Source organism: Phytophthora infestans, genomic scaffold, assembly GCF_000142945.1.
Source record: "Phytophthora infestans T30-4 supercont1.5 genomic scaffold, whole genome shotgun sequence".
Lineage (NCBI taxonomy): Eukaryota > Oomycota > Peronosporomycetes > Peronosporales > Peronosporaceae > Phytophthora > Phytophthora infestans.
In genome coordinates this window covers 2,544,502-2,561,688 of record NW_003303754.1, presented here as the reverse complement: position 1 = coordinate 2,561,688, position 17,187 = coordinate 2,544,502, and the positions used below count along the sequence as shown (strand labels likewise).

Sequence of the window (17,187 nt, the reverse complement as noted above, 5' to 3'; positions counted from 1 at the left end):
CTCGATCCGTGAATGTACTTGAGCATCGGGGGAGTAGCCTTGGCGTGACCGACACCCGCAGACATGGACACGCCCTGGATTGATGAGTTGGTAGACGTAGAGCTGTCTGCCCAGACGACGACGTACTCCCAGTAATGACGGTGGCCAGTGAGCCCATAGCGGCCTTTGGGGAAGTACCAAGCGTACATGATGGCCCACTTGTTCTTGTACCAATCCGAACGAGAGTACACTTGTGAGCCCAGTGGGGAGCCCGTGCAGTCTCCATCAGCAGGTCCAGACCATTCGAGACCGCCACTAGCAGAGCCGTTGGGTTCGACAGCAGGGTACGGGTGACATCCATACGATATGTGGAGCTGGGGTTTGTACTTGACAGCAGACTTCTGTGAGTCGGTGATCGGTAGCGGTTGGGTGAACGGCTGCACTTCATCGTGGTTGACTCGGCTGACTTTAGCATTGGCTACAGCTAGGGAAGCGACGGCGGCGATGAGGAAGGCGCGGAGGTTCATCTTAGTGGAAGACGACTTCGACTATGAAAAAAACAAGTGATCGAGACTTCGAAGGCGGCAGATTCAATAGTGAGAAGTATGCTGTCGATACAATACATGTATTTTCCGGACACGATACGCTGTGCAAGTATCAAGCGCAGCTTAACAAGCTGTATGAGAATCTGTGTTTCACTCACCGTCTCAGGCTGATTTTGCAGACTGGGTCTGCAAAACATACTTTCCGTCCGTCTGCTCCTTGTGTAATGGAAACCGTGCACATGTATCTGATCGGCCTGGTCAGACTTGCCTTCGCAAAGATTCACAAGTCAGTGATTTGAAATCACAGCTCCCTCTCATTTGCTGCACCCAATACCGCCCTTGGACCTTTGATAAACTTCAGGATGTGATGATCCTGCATCCAAATCAACAATTGTTTGTCAGCTAAAATATGATCTATTTGCAAATCCGATATGGTCCATCCCCGCGAAAACGGGGTGCAGTACTGTAATACCCTTTTCAAGACGATGATAAGAAATCATCCATTTGTGGCGCAATCAATGCATGTACCGAATTACCTTAGTTATGCATTACACCCAATCTGCAGTGCAGAGACCAGAAATTGCGTGTCCCGTGCTATCGGTATCTTCGAACAAGCAGTCTATTTAAATTTGAGCAAGTTCACGAAAAAGATCATCAAAGGGATCGACGCCATGAATAAATGAGGATACGGCGGCAATTAAATTTGCTAGCTGGTAAATCAGGGTAGAACGTGTGAATTGCGGACGCAATACTACCGTTCTTGTCTAGATACTCTATACCCTCAGCTTGTGAGAAGCAGTGTACGCCGTAATGGTGTTCGTTGGTACTTGGCAGCCCTTGCCACCAGGTAGGCGAGGCCTCCCCTTTGGGCGTTTTCGTTGCGCTGGACTCATCTGCGGCTTTGAGAAGTGAGACCAGTACTAGATAATGTACGCAAATTACTGGTTGTCAAGCCGTGTAATTGATAACTAAGGATGCACGGGCGTTTGGCGGCTTCTGATTGGCCACATTGAAGTGTAATTGATAGCAAAGAGTAATTCATAACTAAGGTTACTCGGTATTGTGGATTTCATGTTTTTTGCTGCCCCTGTTAGCTACTTATTTGAAATAAGTTATTTCGGACGAGCCCATATGACTAATTTTGGATCTCATCTCAGGATAGGCTTCCTCATTTTGGACCTTACACCCCGTTTTAGTCTCACCATTAACTATAACACCGCAAAACTGGAGCCAGTGAGAGAACCCCAGAGAGGCGAGGGGGCTAAGTGGCGTTGCCGGCAGCGTGAGGCGAACCCAGTATCGGTACGAAAGTGGACATATCTTGCTGCATGCAGATAGGTGCAATGCCATAGTAGTGACTGACCACGCTGTGATGTGCATTCCTGCAGCAAGGTGCTCGTAGCAAACAAGAATGGAGGAAGAAACTGCTTATAAGAAGACCACTCATGCCGATAGAGTGATGAAGAGGGTGCAGATGAAAGAACGTCACGTGTAGCGCGGGCAAATAGACGTGCGAGCTCTCATAAAATTGGTGATCGAGAACATCAGGTGGGTAACCGGCTGATAGAGTACTATACTTATGGCGTGCATGTATACGGTCGTGTATGCAGGCGGAAACTTAGCTAGATTTTGCAGCTGAGGTGTACACAGTTGCTGGGAGAGTCCACACAAACACATGCGAATGGTACGGAAGAGATGCGTGTGATAATGATAATTTGGCAGTTGTATAGTCTCTCCCGTTTACATTTGTGTATAGGTCCCATTATCTGATCTGCGTCGGCGAGCACCAACTATCATCACTCGAATTTCATTGTTGTTTGGTGATGCAAACTGAACCGTCAAGTCAAGTCGCGTCAGATCTGTCGGTCCAAGGCGGCTCAGGGGCGAGCACGATACAGCCTTGGCCTGTGGAGGCTATACGTTTAGCGGTAGATGGTTCACGTCTACTACCACATCGTGCGGAGGCAGTGCTTGTAGTTCGTGTCGGTGAACCTCACGGGCGAGCTCGAGGCGGATGGCGCAAGGACATTCATTTCGACATTCAGGAGGGTTATGCAGTCTTTAAGGAGAAATGTTTATCGAAGTTCAACGAGGTTTTAAGTACCCCAGAAGCTGTTAAGCGGCCGATTCAGCTTCCAGAAAACGTGGGGATTTATTTGAAACGAGCTCGCAATGACTCACAAGAAAAATATGTCTTGCTCACCCCTGATAATTTTACGGCAACATTACACCATCGATGGAAACTGCTGACACCTGGGGACTTGGCACGCATTGGTGACTTTCGGTTTGAGGCATTTCTATACGTGCACCACCCGAGCAGTTCCACCGCGCAACTGCACAGAGAATACAAAATGCAAGGGTCCAAAGAATGGCATACGAAGCTACCAACTCTATTGCGTTTGATGCAATCCCAGCTCATCATCTTGACGTTATACATGCTCGCCGGCCTGATGGCACAGCATTTGAAGTTCCTTCGGATAATACGACATCTCAAGCCATTGCATTAGACCAGACGCGTGAAGCAATGCGCCGTGAAGACGATGCCGCTGAATCCACAAGGCAAACTGGTGTCGTGACACTGAAATTCAATGGACTGTGGATGCCTGTGGAGGTGGAAGTCATTTCATTAAGACGTGCAATTGGGCTACCAGATCATGACATATTCACACAGGGTATATTTCACCAGTTTAACCCAACACCTGCAACCAACCCAACCATGGAAGATGTCGACCATTTAGAAGATGAAGAAATGCAAGAGACATAGGCGCAATTTGGTTAAAAGACATTAAATCCCAGAATAATTTCGTACTCAACACACTTCGGCATTCTCACTTGTCTGCATCAGATCATGAAATACTTGTTCCCTGAGCCCATTGCAAAGATATCCACAGTGCTGAAAGGCTCCAAAGCAGCCACTCTCACTACGTCGAGTACATGCACGCATAGCTACATCTAAAACCTGCTCTGGATACAGTGGAAACACCAAATTGGCGTACTTTTGTAGCCAACGCTTTAGCTGGCCAAAGCATTGCTCAATGGGGTTCAATTGTGGACAATACGGAGGTAAGAATAATAATCGTGCTCCACATTGATGATTCGCCGCTTGTAACTCCGGGTAGCAATGAATTTTTGCGTTATCCATTATTACGATAGAACGAGGAAGTGGCCATGGGTTAAGCTTCGGTACCACTCGACGGAGAAAAGCTTCGTGAAACTTTTCGCGGGTGAATGTGCCTTCGGTCCATTCCCACCCAAAAAACCCGTGAACATCGAGAGCGGCTAGCACGGATGAACGCTTGCCACGTCGAAACGGCAGTTTGACTACGGCCTTCGTATTTCGTTTTGACCATCCATATCGACGATAAGCATGACGGCCGTCTTTCGCCGTTTCATCGAGAAAAACCAACTGCTCAGCGAAAGAGTAAAGTGACAGCAATTTATGACGGTATACACTGATTTCAGCAGGAACAGCTTCGCGTGCCGCCTTTTCTAGCACTTTACGACTCAAATTCAGATCGAAATTTAGTGCACGACACAACGTTGACGGCGATACGTTGGTAAGTGTAGGAAAATGCTTGATAATATTTTCGCGCAGCTCCTCGATGTAGAACGTTGGGTGAATTCGAACATATTTTTCCACTGCCTGTAGAACTTCTGATGGCCAGCGCGTATGTTGTTGCCGTTCACAGTGCTCGTTGACAGCTCTACCTTTTAAAAACAGCGCATACCATCGGCGGATCGTTCTCTCCTTTGGTCTCAGAAGCTCAGCAACGTGTTCAATTGGAACACCGTAGACGTGAATCAGCACCACACTTCTCCAACGAAAGTCATCGGAGTAGGCCATGGCCGTTTAGGCTGTATTTGACAAGTAATGCTGTCAGTCCGTTGATTTTGGCTACTGAACGACGTCCATGGAAAGCCCGCTCACCACTCATATAAGCCGCTGAATGTCGGCATAACGGATTGAGCTCTCCTAAACAGCACCAGTTTACATTAACCCTAACTGCATTTCAGGTCAGATATCTACCAATTTCTGACCCCGTGCTGAAATCGGACCCTCGATTTACTACCTCTGAGAGTCTGTTTTGCCAAAAATCATGAAAGGCACAATAATAAAGCCTCTACAGTAAACGATTCATGTACCGTATTCCTTATGTGATTGGCGACGCTCGGTCATTAGCGACAAATCCAGCAGCCAATCAAATTGATTTAAATTTCGTGTCGTCGCGCTTTATGTGCTTGGCGACCAATATAATTTTAGCATGTTATATAGTTTTTTTATGCAGGTATCTTTTATGCTGGCAGAAAGGCTGGACCACCTCAAGAATTTGACTGTCGCCATCCCATAAGGAATACGGTAATTTTGAACAAGTTCCCAGCACTACTGTTACAGTGTCTCGGTTCTTATAGTCGAATCGGTTGTCGAGAAACACCACGCATCTGAAAAATGCTCTGAAAGTTCTGCGGTGCAGTACGGTAACGAGTAAGAATAATGCTCCGTATTGGAGCCCCTGGCAATATCGAAAATATCGCGGTTCCAATCATAAAACTGCCATTGGCGTTTTCCCTCTACAATGGCATTTTGAAAGATTGTACTCCAACAAGTATTACAAGATTGCAATAAGCCGCGCGCGGGCTTCGTCGGCGGCAGGATCGTACCAATATCACGTCCTTCACCCTCCTGAGTGTCTATAATCCTTCTTAATAATGAGCACATGCAACAATTTATCTGCTGGAAGCCATGTCGCAAGCGGCGTGTGCTAGACTGTAACGGGGTACGTAGCCCTAAGTGTACCCTGGTTACATGAAGTGTACTTCAGGTGTATGACACGTCATACTCCGGGATATTTGGTACAAGGTACCAAGGTCGTTCACAGCCAACCATTGGTCAAACGACATTGCATTTCTAAAGGTAACTTATAGTTTGTATTAAACCCAAACTTTATCTACCTATAAATATACTCAGTTTAAAATCTACCTTATTTAGGTCACTTCGCTCTCTTTTAGATAAAGAGGGGGCCTGTGAACTGCCGTTCACTGAGAGTTTGTATAATCTCGGAAGATAACTTCCTCTAGCACAAGGTGCTGTGTGATCCCGTCACACTTGGTAGCACTAGTAGTCAATCCACGCCACCGCGGGTAGACTACCTGAACCTCTCCGAAGTTCGTTGCCATGGACAGGAGCGACTTCTCCCATATGAACGACTCTCAGTTCGAGTCGGTTCGGAAGATGGCAGGCATCTTCGGGATAGAGGCCCTGCAGAGCCTGGTGGTGTCAACACCGGCTGAGCAGCTCGAGCGCGTCAATACGCTCGACTCGTACGAGCAGGGCCTCATCGCGCATGTGCGGGAGAACCTGCAGGCTCCGGTGGCGGAAGCAAATCCGCCTCACCCGAAGCCAATACGGCTGAAGGCTTAGCCGTATGAAGGGAAGGAAGGCGAGAACCTTCACTTCTGGGTCCGAGAAGTAGGGCTCGCGATGGACGCGGCTCTGATCTCGACCGAGCAACTTCGTGTTCCTTTGCACTCTCCAACCTTAGCGGCCGTGCTAAGAGTTGGGTGTACCACGGGAAGCAACGTCCCCTGGATGTTTCACAGCCTGGGCTCAGCTGTGTGAGCAGCTCCGAGCCGCGTTCCTCCCGGCGAGCTACGAGTACCGCCAGCGTTCGCGCTTCCTCTCGTGTAAACAAGGGAGGCGCGAACTGCACGAGTATGTGCAAGAGATACGGGAGCTCACGGTGTCCCTAGTGAGAAACCCACTCAACGAACACATCAAGATGACTGTGTTCATGGACGGGCCCCGCACGCACTCAGCTGTTCCGGGTGCAGTCAAGCACCCTTGAAGAGGCGATTCAAGTGGCTCTTCAAGAAGAGTACAGCCATCGCCAGGCGCGTACGCCGGCCTCAGCATGGCCTGGGAGTTCCTTGTCGGCTCCCGGTCGAACAAGCCCCAACGGACCACTTCCAATGGAGCTCGGGTCCAAATGATATGATCCTGGGCATGCCCTGGCTTGAGAAGCACGTGTCCTGAATCGACTGGCCAGGCAAGGCAATCGGTGCCAGCCGCCCTGCACAGTCCGACAGAGCACTGGTGAGTCATGTTCCCACCTCTGTCAGGACCCGGGGCGCCCGCAAGGGCTGCCAGGGTACCAAAGCATCCGGCAGTGCTTGAAAGTCGTCGACATATATGACGACTCCGAGGATGCTTTGATGGTGGCAGCGCCCAGAAGAGACGCTGGCCAAGTGGGTAACTTAGGTCCACAGGCGGGTAACTTAGTTCCGCAGACAGCTGCAGCTGTCACGAACACTGAGAACAGCGTGTTCAGCGTGGGTAACAGAGTTCCACTCACGGTCGCCCAGACCTTAACTGAAGAGGAAGGCGTCGAACACGCTTCCTGTGTGAGTACCACGGTGCCACACGAGGCCACGAGTGCCTCGGATGTCGTAGCGCCGGCATCCCTAGACATGGGCAGCAAAGCTCGACGTCACGGTCGCCGTCGTCAACGACGCCGCCGCCGCCTCAAGTCGGATCCGAACTTCGTTCCGATCGACGTCGCTTCAAGCGACTTGGAGTCCAGGGCCCGGGCTCCTCCGACAAGGCCGGTGGAAGAGTATTATCACATCTTCGATGGCGAGACCGGTTTACCCGTCAAGGCATCTGGTGTCCACTTGGAACCGTTGCCCGAGGTTGCAGAGATACTGAACCTCGAGGAAATGACGGCTGAGTCTTTCCTGACCAATATCAAGGCTGGAGAGATTGCTGAGATGGTACTCATGAGACCTGAGACCACTCGGGAGGAGCTGAGCACCTCCTCTGTCTTGGACGAGAACGTCCTGGAAGACCTAAACAGGCAGCGTCAGACGCGCTTGGGTTCTGAGATCCTTAAGAACCCACGGATCCGGTGTATCCTTTGGTGACGGATTATGCGGACGTGGTGAGCAAACACCCACCGACCCAACTCCCACCAGATCGAGGTGTACGGCATGAGATTGATCTCGTTCCTGGCACAAAGTTCTGTGTCACGAGGCAATGGCCTCTCCCGCGCGAACAGTGCGAGGTCATTGATGCCTTCTTCGCCGCGAAAGCGAAGGCAGGCATGGTGCGGGAGTCGAAATCCCCGCACTCGACGTCAACTTTCTGCGTTCGAAAGCCGAACGGAAAGTGGCATCTGGTTCACGCTTATAACAAGCTGAACAACGCAACGGTGCCGGCCTAAACACCAATCCCACGAAAGGATGTGTTGTTAAACTGTAGTGGACCACGCCATTACATAAGTAGGTGGATTTATATTACAAAAGTAGGTGCAGCAGCACACGGCTGGCGTGTGCTGAACTGCCGTCATCCTATTGGTTGATATATGGGGAGCCAGACCCATTATCAGCCAATAAGGGTTTGACGCGTATTTGAGTGGTCAGGGCAAGCTGCCCTGGACCTAAATAAAAACAGAGTTGATTTTCCTTCAGACTAAGCACTTGGTTTCACTATCGCGGAACTTGCACGCTTCCTCATTATTACGTGTAAGCTAGTAACGGACACTCTAGGCCCGTTACACCTGGTAGCACTTTGTAGTCCTTCCCATGACCAAGTTCACAATGAGGCAAGGCCAGGCGTCTGAAGCTTCAGGGCCAACCCTGGAGCATGCTGCTTTCCCTCATCTCACTCGTGTCGAGTGGGAAGCCTTTCACCACCTTGCGGCGGTGTCCGGTGAGGCTGTTGTCGCGTCGCTGCTGAGCTCAGCGACTCCCGATCAACAACGTCAAGCAGCTCAAGAGTTCATGGAACGCGAGCTCGCCGACGCGAATCGGCGAGCGACAACTCCCTCGCGTTCCTCGAGGAATGACATCGTCAAGTTGGAAACGTCAACCTACTCCGGTGAAGGAGCGAATCGCCTTCCGTTGAATCGCTGGTTTCGCGAAGTCGACATCGCTATCGCCTCGAGGATGATCGAGGCGCAAGGAGCGAAAGTTAACTTCTTATTTTCCCGACTGGCCGGGAAAGCCAAGGGGTGGGCACTCGGCAAACTGGTCGTAAACAACGATGCGTTCTCCACACTGGAGGCCCTCCAGAGTGATCTTCGTCTCGCCTTCGAGCCTCCACAAGACGAGTCCCGAGTGCGCGCAGAGTTCTTCGCTCTGCGACAAGGCAAGATGACCATGCGCGACTACGTCCAGAAGACACGCCACCTCGCGTCCTGCATCGTCACCAATCCGATTGACATGGCATCTCAAGTCCACGTCTTCGTGTTCGGCATGCGTGACGGCATGACGCGATACTGTCTGACTCGAGCGGAACCCTCCTCACTCGAGGAGGCATTTGCTCTCGCACTTCGTGAAGACTACGTAGTGGCGGCGTCGTACGCGCGGGCAATGTCCGCGGAAGCTCAACAGTCAGCTCCGGAGCCGATGGAGATCGACGCGATTGACGCGTCGAACAACCGCCGTCGTGCAGTCCCTCGCGCGAATGGTGGTCGTACCAGTCGATCCCTCACTTGCTTCCGCTGTCGGAAGGTTGGACATCGCGCGGCTGAGTGCCGCGCGCCCGCGCCAGTGCTCACGCATACTGTCGATGCCTCTCCTACCGATCAGCCAAAAAATGGTCAGGGCCAGTAGGTGCGGGGCGCCCTACTGGCTGGAATGGAGGTCCGGGTCCCCCGGTGGCAGCCCAACCTTCTAGCCCTCGCGTGCTACACGCACACTTCAATGCCACCACAGCGTCGGGCGACTCAAGACTGATCATCATCAGCCTCCATGTCGCCGGCGCCCGACGTCCACTACGCGCGCTTGTGGACTCAGGAGCGACAAACAACTTCTTCCGTGAGTCGTGTTTGTTGACGCTACCCAGCGAAATCGCTGTCCGCAACGGTCGCGGACAGGTTGTAGTCAAGCTTGCTGACGGAAAGCCGCGCCACGTCGCGCGGCGCGAGATTACGTTGCCGTACACTTTCGACGGCTTTCGCAGCAATGACGACTTCCTCGTGATTGAGATGAACTACGCATTCGATTGCATCCTAGGCATCCCGTGGTTGTCACGGTATCAACCAGAGATTGACTGGTTGGCCCGCTCGGTTAAACACCGCAGCGGTTTCGACGTGAGCGAGGTGTTCACCCACCTCCTGGTTGCCCAGAAGGACTGGCCCCACGTCACCGTCGTGGACCGGTCGTCCACGACGCAGGCTGGACACAGAGTGAGCGATGGCCCTCTCTGCACGGCTTGCGCAGTGCTGTTGCACGGCTTGCGCAGTGCTGTTGCACGAAGGCTCCTCGCCGCGAGGCGAGGGCAAGAACACGATGGCGGTCGAGCAGGGGCTCCCGCAATACGAGCAAGCGGTCGAGCATGGGTTCCCGCAGCGCACAACTGCGGTCGAGCATGGGTTCCCGCGGCGCACCACAGCGGTCGAGCATGAGTTCCCGCAGCACAATATGGCGGTCGAGCATGGATTCCCGCAATGCAACACGGCGGTCGAGCAGTCGAGGCTCCCGTCACCCGAGCCGGTGGTCGAGCAGTTGGAGCTCCCGCCGAACGACCACGCGGTCAAGCAGTGGCCCCCGCGTGTGACCGGCACAGTCGAGAGTGAGCTTCAGTGCCTAGAGCGGGGTGATACATCGTCCAGCGAGAGCGATTCTTCCTCCTCGAGTACACACTCGAGGCGACGGGCAAAGAAGTCAAAGCGCCGTCATTTGAAGCCACGACGTGAAACTGCACCGAACGGCATCTCACAGACGGAGTCGGTCTGTGTCATTGAGCACGTGGACGACGGCATGGGCCGTCAGCGCACCGTCGATCTTGTGTGTTCACCTCGCGACGCTCAATCGATCACCCGGCTTCCAGGTCTCTCCTGGAAGAACTTCCTTCGTGGTCTCAAGGTTGGTGAGGTTGAGCAGGTCTGCCTGATCACAGACACTTCGTCTACGCCACTCGAAGGGAACACCGTCAGTGATGACGACGGATCCACCCGTCCCAAGAGCGCCGAACCAAAGTCCGCTCGCGAGGAGCGATTCGCAGCGCAGTCCTGGGAGTCCTTGCGCGAGTCTGGTAATCCAGTGTACGAGACCGTCCGCGAATACGCGGACGTCTTTCCCGATAAGATTCCAGCCGAACTGCCTGCCGATCGAGGCGTCCGCCACGAGATCGATCTCGCGCCCGGTTCGAAGTACTGTGTGACGCGGCAGTGGCCGCTGCCGCGAGACCAAGTCAAGGCCATCGACGACTTCTTCGAGAATCGCCGTAAAGCGGGTCACGTGCGTGAGAGTGTCTCTCCACATTCGAGCCCAACGTTCTGTGTGAAGAAGGCCACAGGCGGATGGCGCATCGTTCATGCCTTTAACAAGTTGAATGATGCGACCATCCCCGCGAAAACCCCAATTCCCCGGAAGGACATGGTGCTCGACACCATGGCGGGCAGTGTCGTCTTCAGCGCCATCGACTTGACCGATGGATTCTATCAGATCTTGATGAGACCGAGCGACATCCCCCTGACAGCGGTCAGCACCCCCAGCGGTATGCTCTGGGAGTGGCTTGTGATGCCACAAGGCTTGAAGAATGCTCCCGCCACGTTCAATCGCATGGTCTCCCATGTGCTGCGTCCGCTTCGAGACTTCGCACCGAGCTACTTCGACGACATCTTCGTGCACAGCCGCGCTGAGGATGGTCTCAGCGCGATAGAAGTCCACTTGAGGCACTTAAAACAGGTCTTCCAAGTGATGCGCGAGAACAAGTTGTACGCGAACCTGAAGAAGTGTATCTTCTGCGCGCCGGAGATTCCGGTGCTGGGCTGCTTCGTGGGCAAGGACGGCGTTCGCGCCGACCCGGAGAAGGTGTCCTCTATCTGCGCATGGCCGACACCAAAGAACCCCACTGAGTTGCGTCAGTGGTTGGGGCTAGCAAATTATCTCCACAAGTACACGAAGAATTACGCCGGATTGATCCAGCCCCTCTCATCACTCCTGAAGAAAGATGCCACATGGGTCTGGTCACCCGCGCACCAAGTCGCCTTCGACTCCGTGAAGAAGAGCCTTGCTGAGGCGCCGATCCTAGCTCTTCCCGACGACTCGAAACCATATCACGTCGTTTGCGACGCGAGCGACTTTGCCATCGGCTGTGCGCTGATGCAGTTTGACGACGAAGGACGTGAACGGGTCGTCAGCTATCAGTCTCGACAGATGAAGCCAGCGGAGCGCAACTATCCTGTCCACGACAAGGAGCTTCTCGCGATGCGCTACGCTCTGATTAAATTCAGAGTGTACTTACTCGGCGAGCAAACCTTCGCAGTGTATACCGATCACGCATCGCTAAGGACAGCGATGAAGAGCCCTCATCTTTCCCAGCGAATGGCTCGCTGGTTGTCGTTCTTCTCCGAGTATAATTTCGTGGTTCACTACAAACCCGGCAAGAACAACATCCTTGTAGATGCTCTGTCTCGTCGTCCAGATTACGACCCACGCGATTCGCTGGGTCGACAACCGCTGCATGATGAAGACGACGAAGACAGCTGTGCTATGTGCTTGGCGTCGGGATTGAACCTGACGAGCGTGTCTTCAGAAACCCCACTCCGCGACGAAATCCGGACTGCGTATGAATTCGATCCGGTCTATTTGAGTATTCTGGAACATCTCCGCTCGCCCAGTGAAAAGACACTGAGTGCTTTGTCCCGCTCCACACGCCATCAGATCGATAGGTATCGGATTGAAGACGGGCTGTTAACGTACAGCATCGATCGCTTCGATGCTTCGCGTGTAGTGGTTCCCAACGATCCTGACTTGCGCTCGCGGATCATCCACGAGTTCCACGATATCCCCCTTGGCGCTCACTTGGGCCGTGAGAAGACATTCGCCGCAGTGTCGCGCGACTTTTACTGGCCCCACATGTATAAGTGGGTGCGCAAGTGGGTGAGGACCTGCGAGATCTGCCAACGCGTGAAACCGTCCGCGTCATCGCAGGCTCCCCTGCGTCCCTTACCAGTGGCCACCGAGGCATGGCGCTCGGTGTCGATGGACTTCGTCTTTGGCCTCCCACCCGACTCCGCCGGGCGCTCCGGTGTCCTGGTATTCGTCGACAGGTTCAGCAAGATGGTTCACCTCATCCCGGTCCCGGATACGATCACCGCGGCCGATACCGCGGTGCACTTCGTGGATGCAGTCTTCCGTCATCATGGCATGCCCGAGTCCATTGTTTCGGACCGCGATCTGCGGTTCACGTCTGCTTTCTGGACGAAGCTCTTCGAGCTATCAGGGACAAAGCTGCTGATGTCGACGGCCGCTCATCCGGAGACGGATGGCCAAACCGAGCGAGTTAATCGCGTCCTTGAGGACGTACTTCGCAGCTATGCGACGTCGTTTACGAGCTGGAGCTCGTTCCTTCCGCTTGCTGAGTTCGCGCTGAACAACGCGGTTCACGCGTCGACTGGCTTGACTCCTTTCTTCGTCAACAACGCTCGGCACCCTTGCGTTCCAGCTCTCCTCGCCGTGGGCCGTCCCACGGCGCCGTGTGGCTCCACTCTGGGTGGGGGTGAAAGAGGCGACAACCACTTTGTGACAACTCCGGTTTTGAACCCACAACCGGTTACCATACCGGTTGCCGACAAGCCTTCTACGCCAACACCGGTAATGGACCCTCAACCGGTTTCCATACCGGGTGCCGACTTCTCCTCGAGTGCAGCCTCATCTTCAGCGACTGTTAACACAGTGACACACGCCCAGGCCAGGAAGGCCCTGACGACTCCCCGCGACGCAGTGTCCCCTCTCGCCTCGTGGACGAATCGTGCCCTGATCAGTCCTGGCACCGCTAACGCGGTGTCTCCATCAGCGAACTACGCGCCAAAGCAACCGGCACATCCGGCTGATAACACCGCTGTCTCAGACTTCCTCCTCCAGCGCCAAGCAGTCACCCGATACGTCCGCGACGCGCTGCAGACGGCGGTCGACAAGCAGAAGGAAAACGCGGACAAGCGCGGCCGCAAAACACACAGTAAAGTTCGCGACAGGAGATCGAGTGCTCCTGTCGACTTCAGGAATCAGAGACTCTGCCGTCACCAACCTCGGCGCGAGTAAACTCGCACCGCGCTTTATTGGGCCCATTTACGGTGACTAAGGTTATTGGCGAGGCTTACACACTGGATATCCCCACGTCGCTGCGACTACATCCGACGTTTTACGTCGGACGACTCAAGCAATACCTGCCCGCTACGATTCCTTCTTCGACTCAGTCTCCTGAGCCGCCGGCGCATATAGCGGCCGCCCCGCCCGACGCGCGCGCCGAGCCATCGCGCCATTCACACCAGGCGCCTGCTCCACCGTTCCGCTCTGCAGACTACCATGTACCGCGCGCTCAAGAAGCCTCACGCGCGCCAAGAGTTCCCGATTCGACTGACGAGTCTCAGTCGCAGTCCTCACGGCCTTTGCAGCCGCGTCCTGGGCCTCCTCCGCCTCCTGATACGCCGTCCAGAAGCTCCCCGCGAGATCTTCTTTGCGGCTCCCAACCAGAACGTCGGTCGTATCAGCGGGACGGTCCCCCGCCGATTGTCGACTCAGCTGGCGAGATCCGCTGGATAGTCGAGAAGATTGTCGATCACAAAGACCCGCCCCGTCGGTCGGGGCAGCGCCATGTGTCCACCAGTCGCACGGCTCCCGCCGCGCGCCGCTATAGGGTACGATGGCTTGGCTTTCCGGCGGACCATAGATACGTGGGAGCCCCGCGCGAATCTCCTTCGCGATGTCCCGGATGTGATCCAAGAGTACGACTCCAGTCTTCCTGCGCCGAAGAGCGTCGCGAATAATCACGCGGCGGCCGAGAACGAGATCTCCAGTGTGCACGACCTCGCGAACGTGATCGAGAACGACGCTGCTGGCGATCGCGCGAGCGCGACCGAGAACGACGACCCGAGTTCTCGTAATCCCAACGGAGCGGCGGAGATGCGCTTCGTCGAGATGAGTGTCGGCGCGAGCCGGCGCGACTAGCGGCGCTGGCCTTTTCGGACAGCGAGCGACGGTAACGCTGGATCCAGGCGCTCTCGCGATCACTGAGCGGATGCTCGGCGACATGGGCTCTCCACTCGTCCGTAGTCGGGCGAGACGACACACACCTCCTGCAGCCTTCAGCAGCTCGCACGTAGCAGATGCGGTCGTCGGCGTTCCAAGCGCTGTCGCAGATTCGTACGCGCAGCTCGCCCAAGGAATGGCCCCCGATGATTTCTTCCCGGTATGTGATCCAGTCGACGAGATTCTCTTCCTGCGCTTGCGTCCGGTTCCAGCGCCGGATGAAGGCGCACCACGACTCCTGCAGCGCACTGTGGTCGACGCCGTCCACCGGCTTCTGGCGCAGCGCACGAAAACGCCGGAAGAGGTCCTTCATCTCGTCCAGAGACTCCGGATCTTGCGCTCCGGAGATGTCATACAGGGGCCAGGGTCTCAGCGCCTCGTCCATCACGTGGGTGCCGCGTGCCGCGGTCGTCGCGCTCGTCAGCGACGTCGCCGTCGCTGGAATCTGCTGCTGTTGCTGTTCCATCGTCCGCTCCTGTTGTCTGCTGTGCAAGTCGTGTTGTACTTCTCCTTCGTGGCGCAGGATCTGTCTCGTCCCCGCCTCGTTCGTTCCTGTTGGCCACGATTTTCTTCTCGTTTCCCTTTTGATTGATTTGTTCCCCGCCCGTCGCTTATGTTGCGTAAGTGCAACTTTAAGAGGGGGGGGGGTGATGTAGTGGGCCACGCCATTACATAAGTAGGTAGATTTATATTACAGAAGTAGGTGCAGCAGCACACGGCTAGCGTGTGCTGAACTGCCGTCATCCTATTGGTTGATATATGGGGAGCTAGACCCATTATCAGCCAATAAGGGTTTGACGTGTATTTGAGTGGTCAGGGCAAGCTGCCCTGGACCTAAATAAAAACAGAGTTGATTTTCCTTCAGACTAAGCACTTGGTTTCACTATCGCGGAACTTGCACGCTTCCTCATTATTACGTGTAAGCTAGTAACGGACACTCTAGGCCCGTTACATAAATAACATGGCCGGTAGCGTACTGTACAGTGCGCTGGATTTGGTTGACGGATACTACCAGATCCTGATGCGAAAGAGTGACATCCCACTCACCGCGGTGAGAACTCCAAGCGGCATGCTTTGGGAGCGGCTCGTCATGCCGCAGGGCTTGTCTAACGCCCCGGCGACCTTCAATCGCCTGGTGACGCTATTGTTCCGCCCTTTGCGTACCTTCGTACAGACGTACTTCGACGACATCTTCGTCCATAGCCGTGCCAAGGGAGGCAAGACGACCATGGAGGTGCATCTAGGACATCTCCGTCGAGTGTTGGACGTACTGCGAGCAAACAAGCTCTACGCCAACGTCAACAAGTGCGTTTTCGCGTCACCAGAGATTAAAGTTCTCGGTTGCTTCGTAAGCAACGTAGGTGCTCGGGCTGACCCAGACAAGGTCAAGGCCTTAGCAGCATGGCCAACGCCCCGATCCCAGAAGGATCTTCGAAAGTAGTTGGGTTTGGCCAACTACCTTCCCAAGTACAGTGCAGGGTACGCGGGCTTTGCTAAGCCCTTGTCGGGCCTCCTTCAAAAGGACGTCGACTGGCACTGGGAGCAAGAGCACCAGGATGCCTTTGACAGCATCAAGGCCAGTTTTCAAGAGGCCCCTGGCCTGGCCCTGCCGGACGAGACGAAGCAGTTTAGCGTCGTCTGCGATGCCTCCGACTACGACATCGGGTGTGCATTGCTGCATGCCGAGACGGCCGGACGCGAACGAGTCATCTCGTTCCAGTCCAGGCAGCTCAAAGCAGCCGAGCTGAACTACCCTGTCCACGACAAGGAGCTCCTGGCAATGAAATATGCCCTTGTGAAGTTTCGTGTTCACCTTCTGGGCTCGAGGCCCTTCGTGATCTACACAGACCACGCTTCCTTGATGACGGCGACTAACTCGCCTCACCTCTCCCAAAGGATGGCGAGGTGGCTGTCCTACTTCGCGGAATACAACTTCCGCGTCGAATACAAGCCGGGCAAGTTCAACGTGCTTGCGGACGCCCTCTCTCGGCGTCCTGACTATAGGTTGGCCCACATCACGCGGGTAACAGCGGATCTATACGATCGGATACGCATGGCGTATCGGGACGATGAGGCTGTCGCGCCTATCGTCAAGTTCCTTATGGCAGGAACTAGCGCGAAGTCCAACTGGCTCTCGTCGCGACAGCGCTCACGGCTCCACCGATATGAGTTGAAGAAGGGCCTCCTCTATTACCGGGTGGAGCCCACGGATCCTTCACGGGTGGTCGTACCCAGCGACGAGGATCTGGTCAAGAACCTCTTGGCTTTCAGCCGAGTGTCTTGCGAGACACTGTATCCTCTTCGAGGAGTGATGGTGCTGCTGCACCCGGTGGTGGTGACGGAGATGTCGCCACACCGCCCTCATCCGGCCGGGCTCGGTCGCGGAGGGAGAGGAGAAGAAGACGCAGGGCGTCTGTGACGTCTTCGACGTCGGACGATGTGTCCAACGTGACGAGCGGTGATGCTCCACGTGATTGCTGTGAACAGCTGTATACACTCGTGAACGGAGTGACGGGGGAGGTAGAAGGCGATATCAGCCTTGATACTCTGCCCGCTGCAGATGCTCTGCTAGAGCTGGACGAGATGTCCATTGCCGAGTTTGGCGAAGCCTTAAAGGCAGGCGAGCTAG

General features: G+C 54.7%; 1 protein-coding gene across 1 annotated transcript; it reads right to left on the bottom strand.

The window, feature by feature from the left end:
- On the bottom strand, window positions 1-567 carry PITG_22734 (NPP1-like protein; the record flags this gene model as incomplete). Its single annotated transcript, XM_002905866.1, has 1 exon — window positions 1-567. A coding segment is annotated over one exon (506 nt), but the record flags the coding sequence as incomplete, so codon positions are not given.
- Window positions 568-17,187: the final 16,620 nt, after the last annotated feature.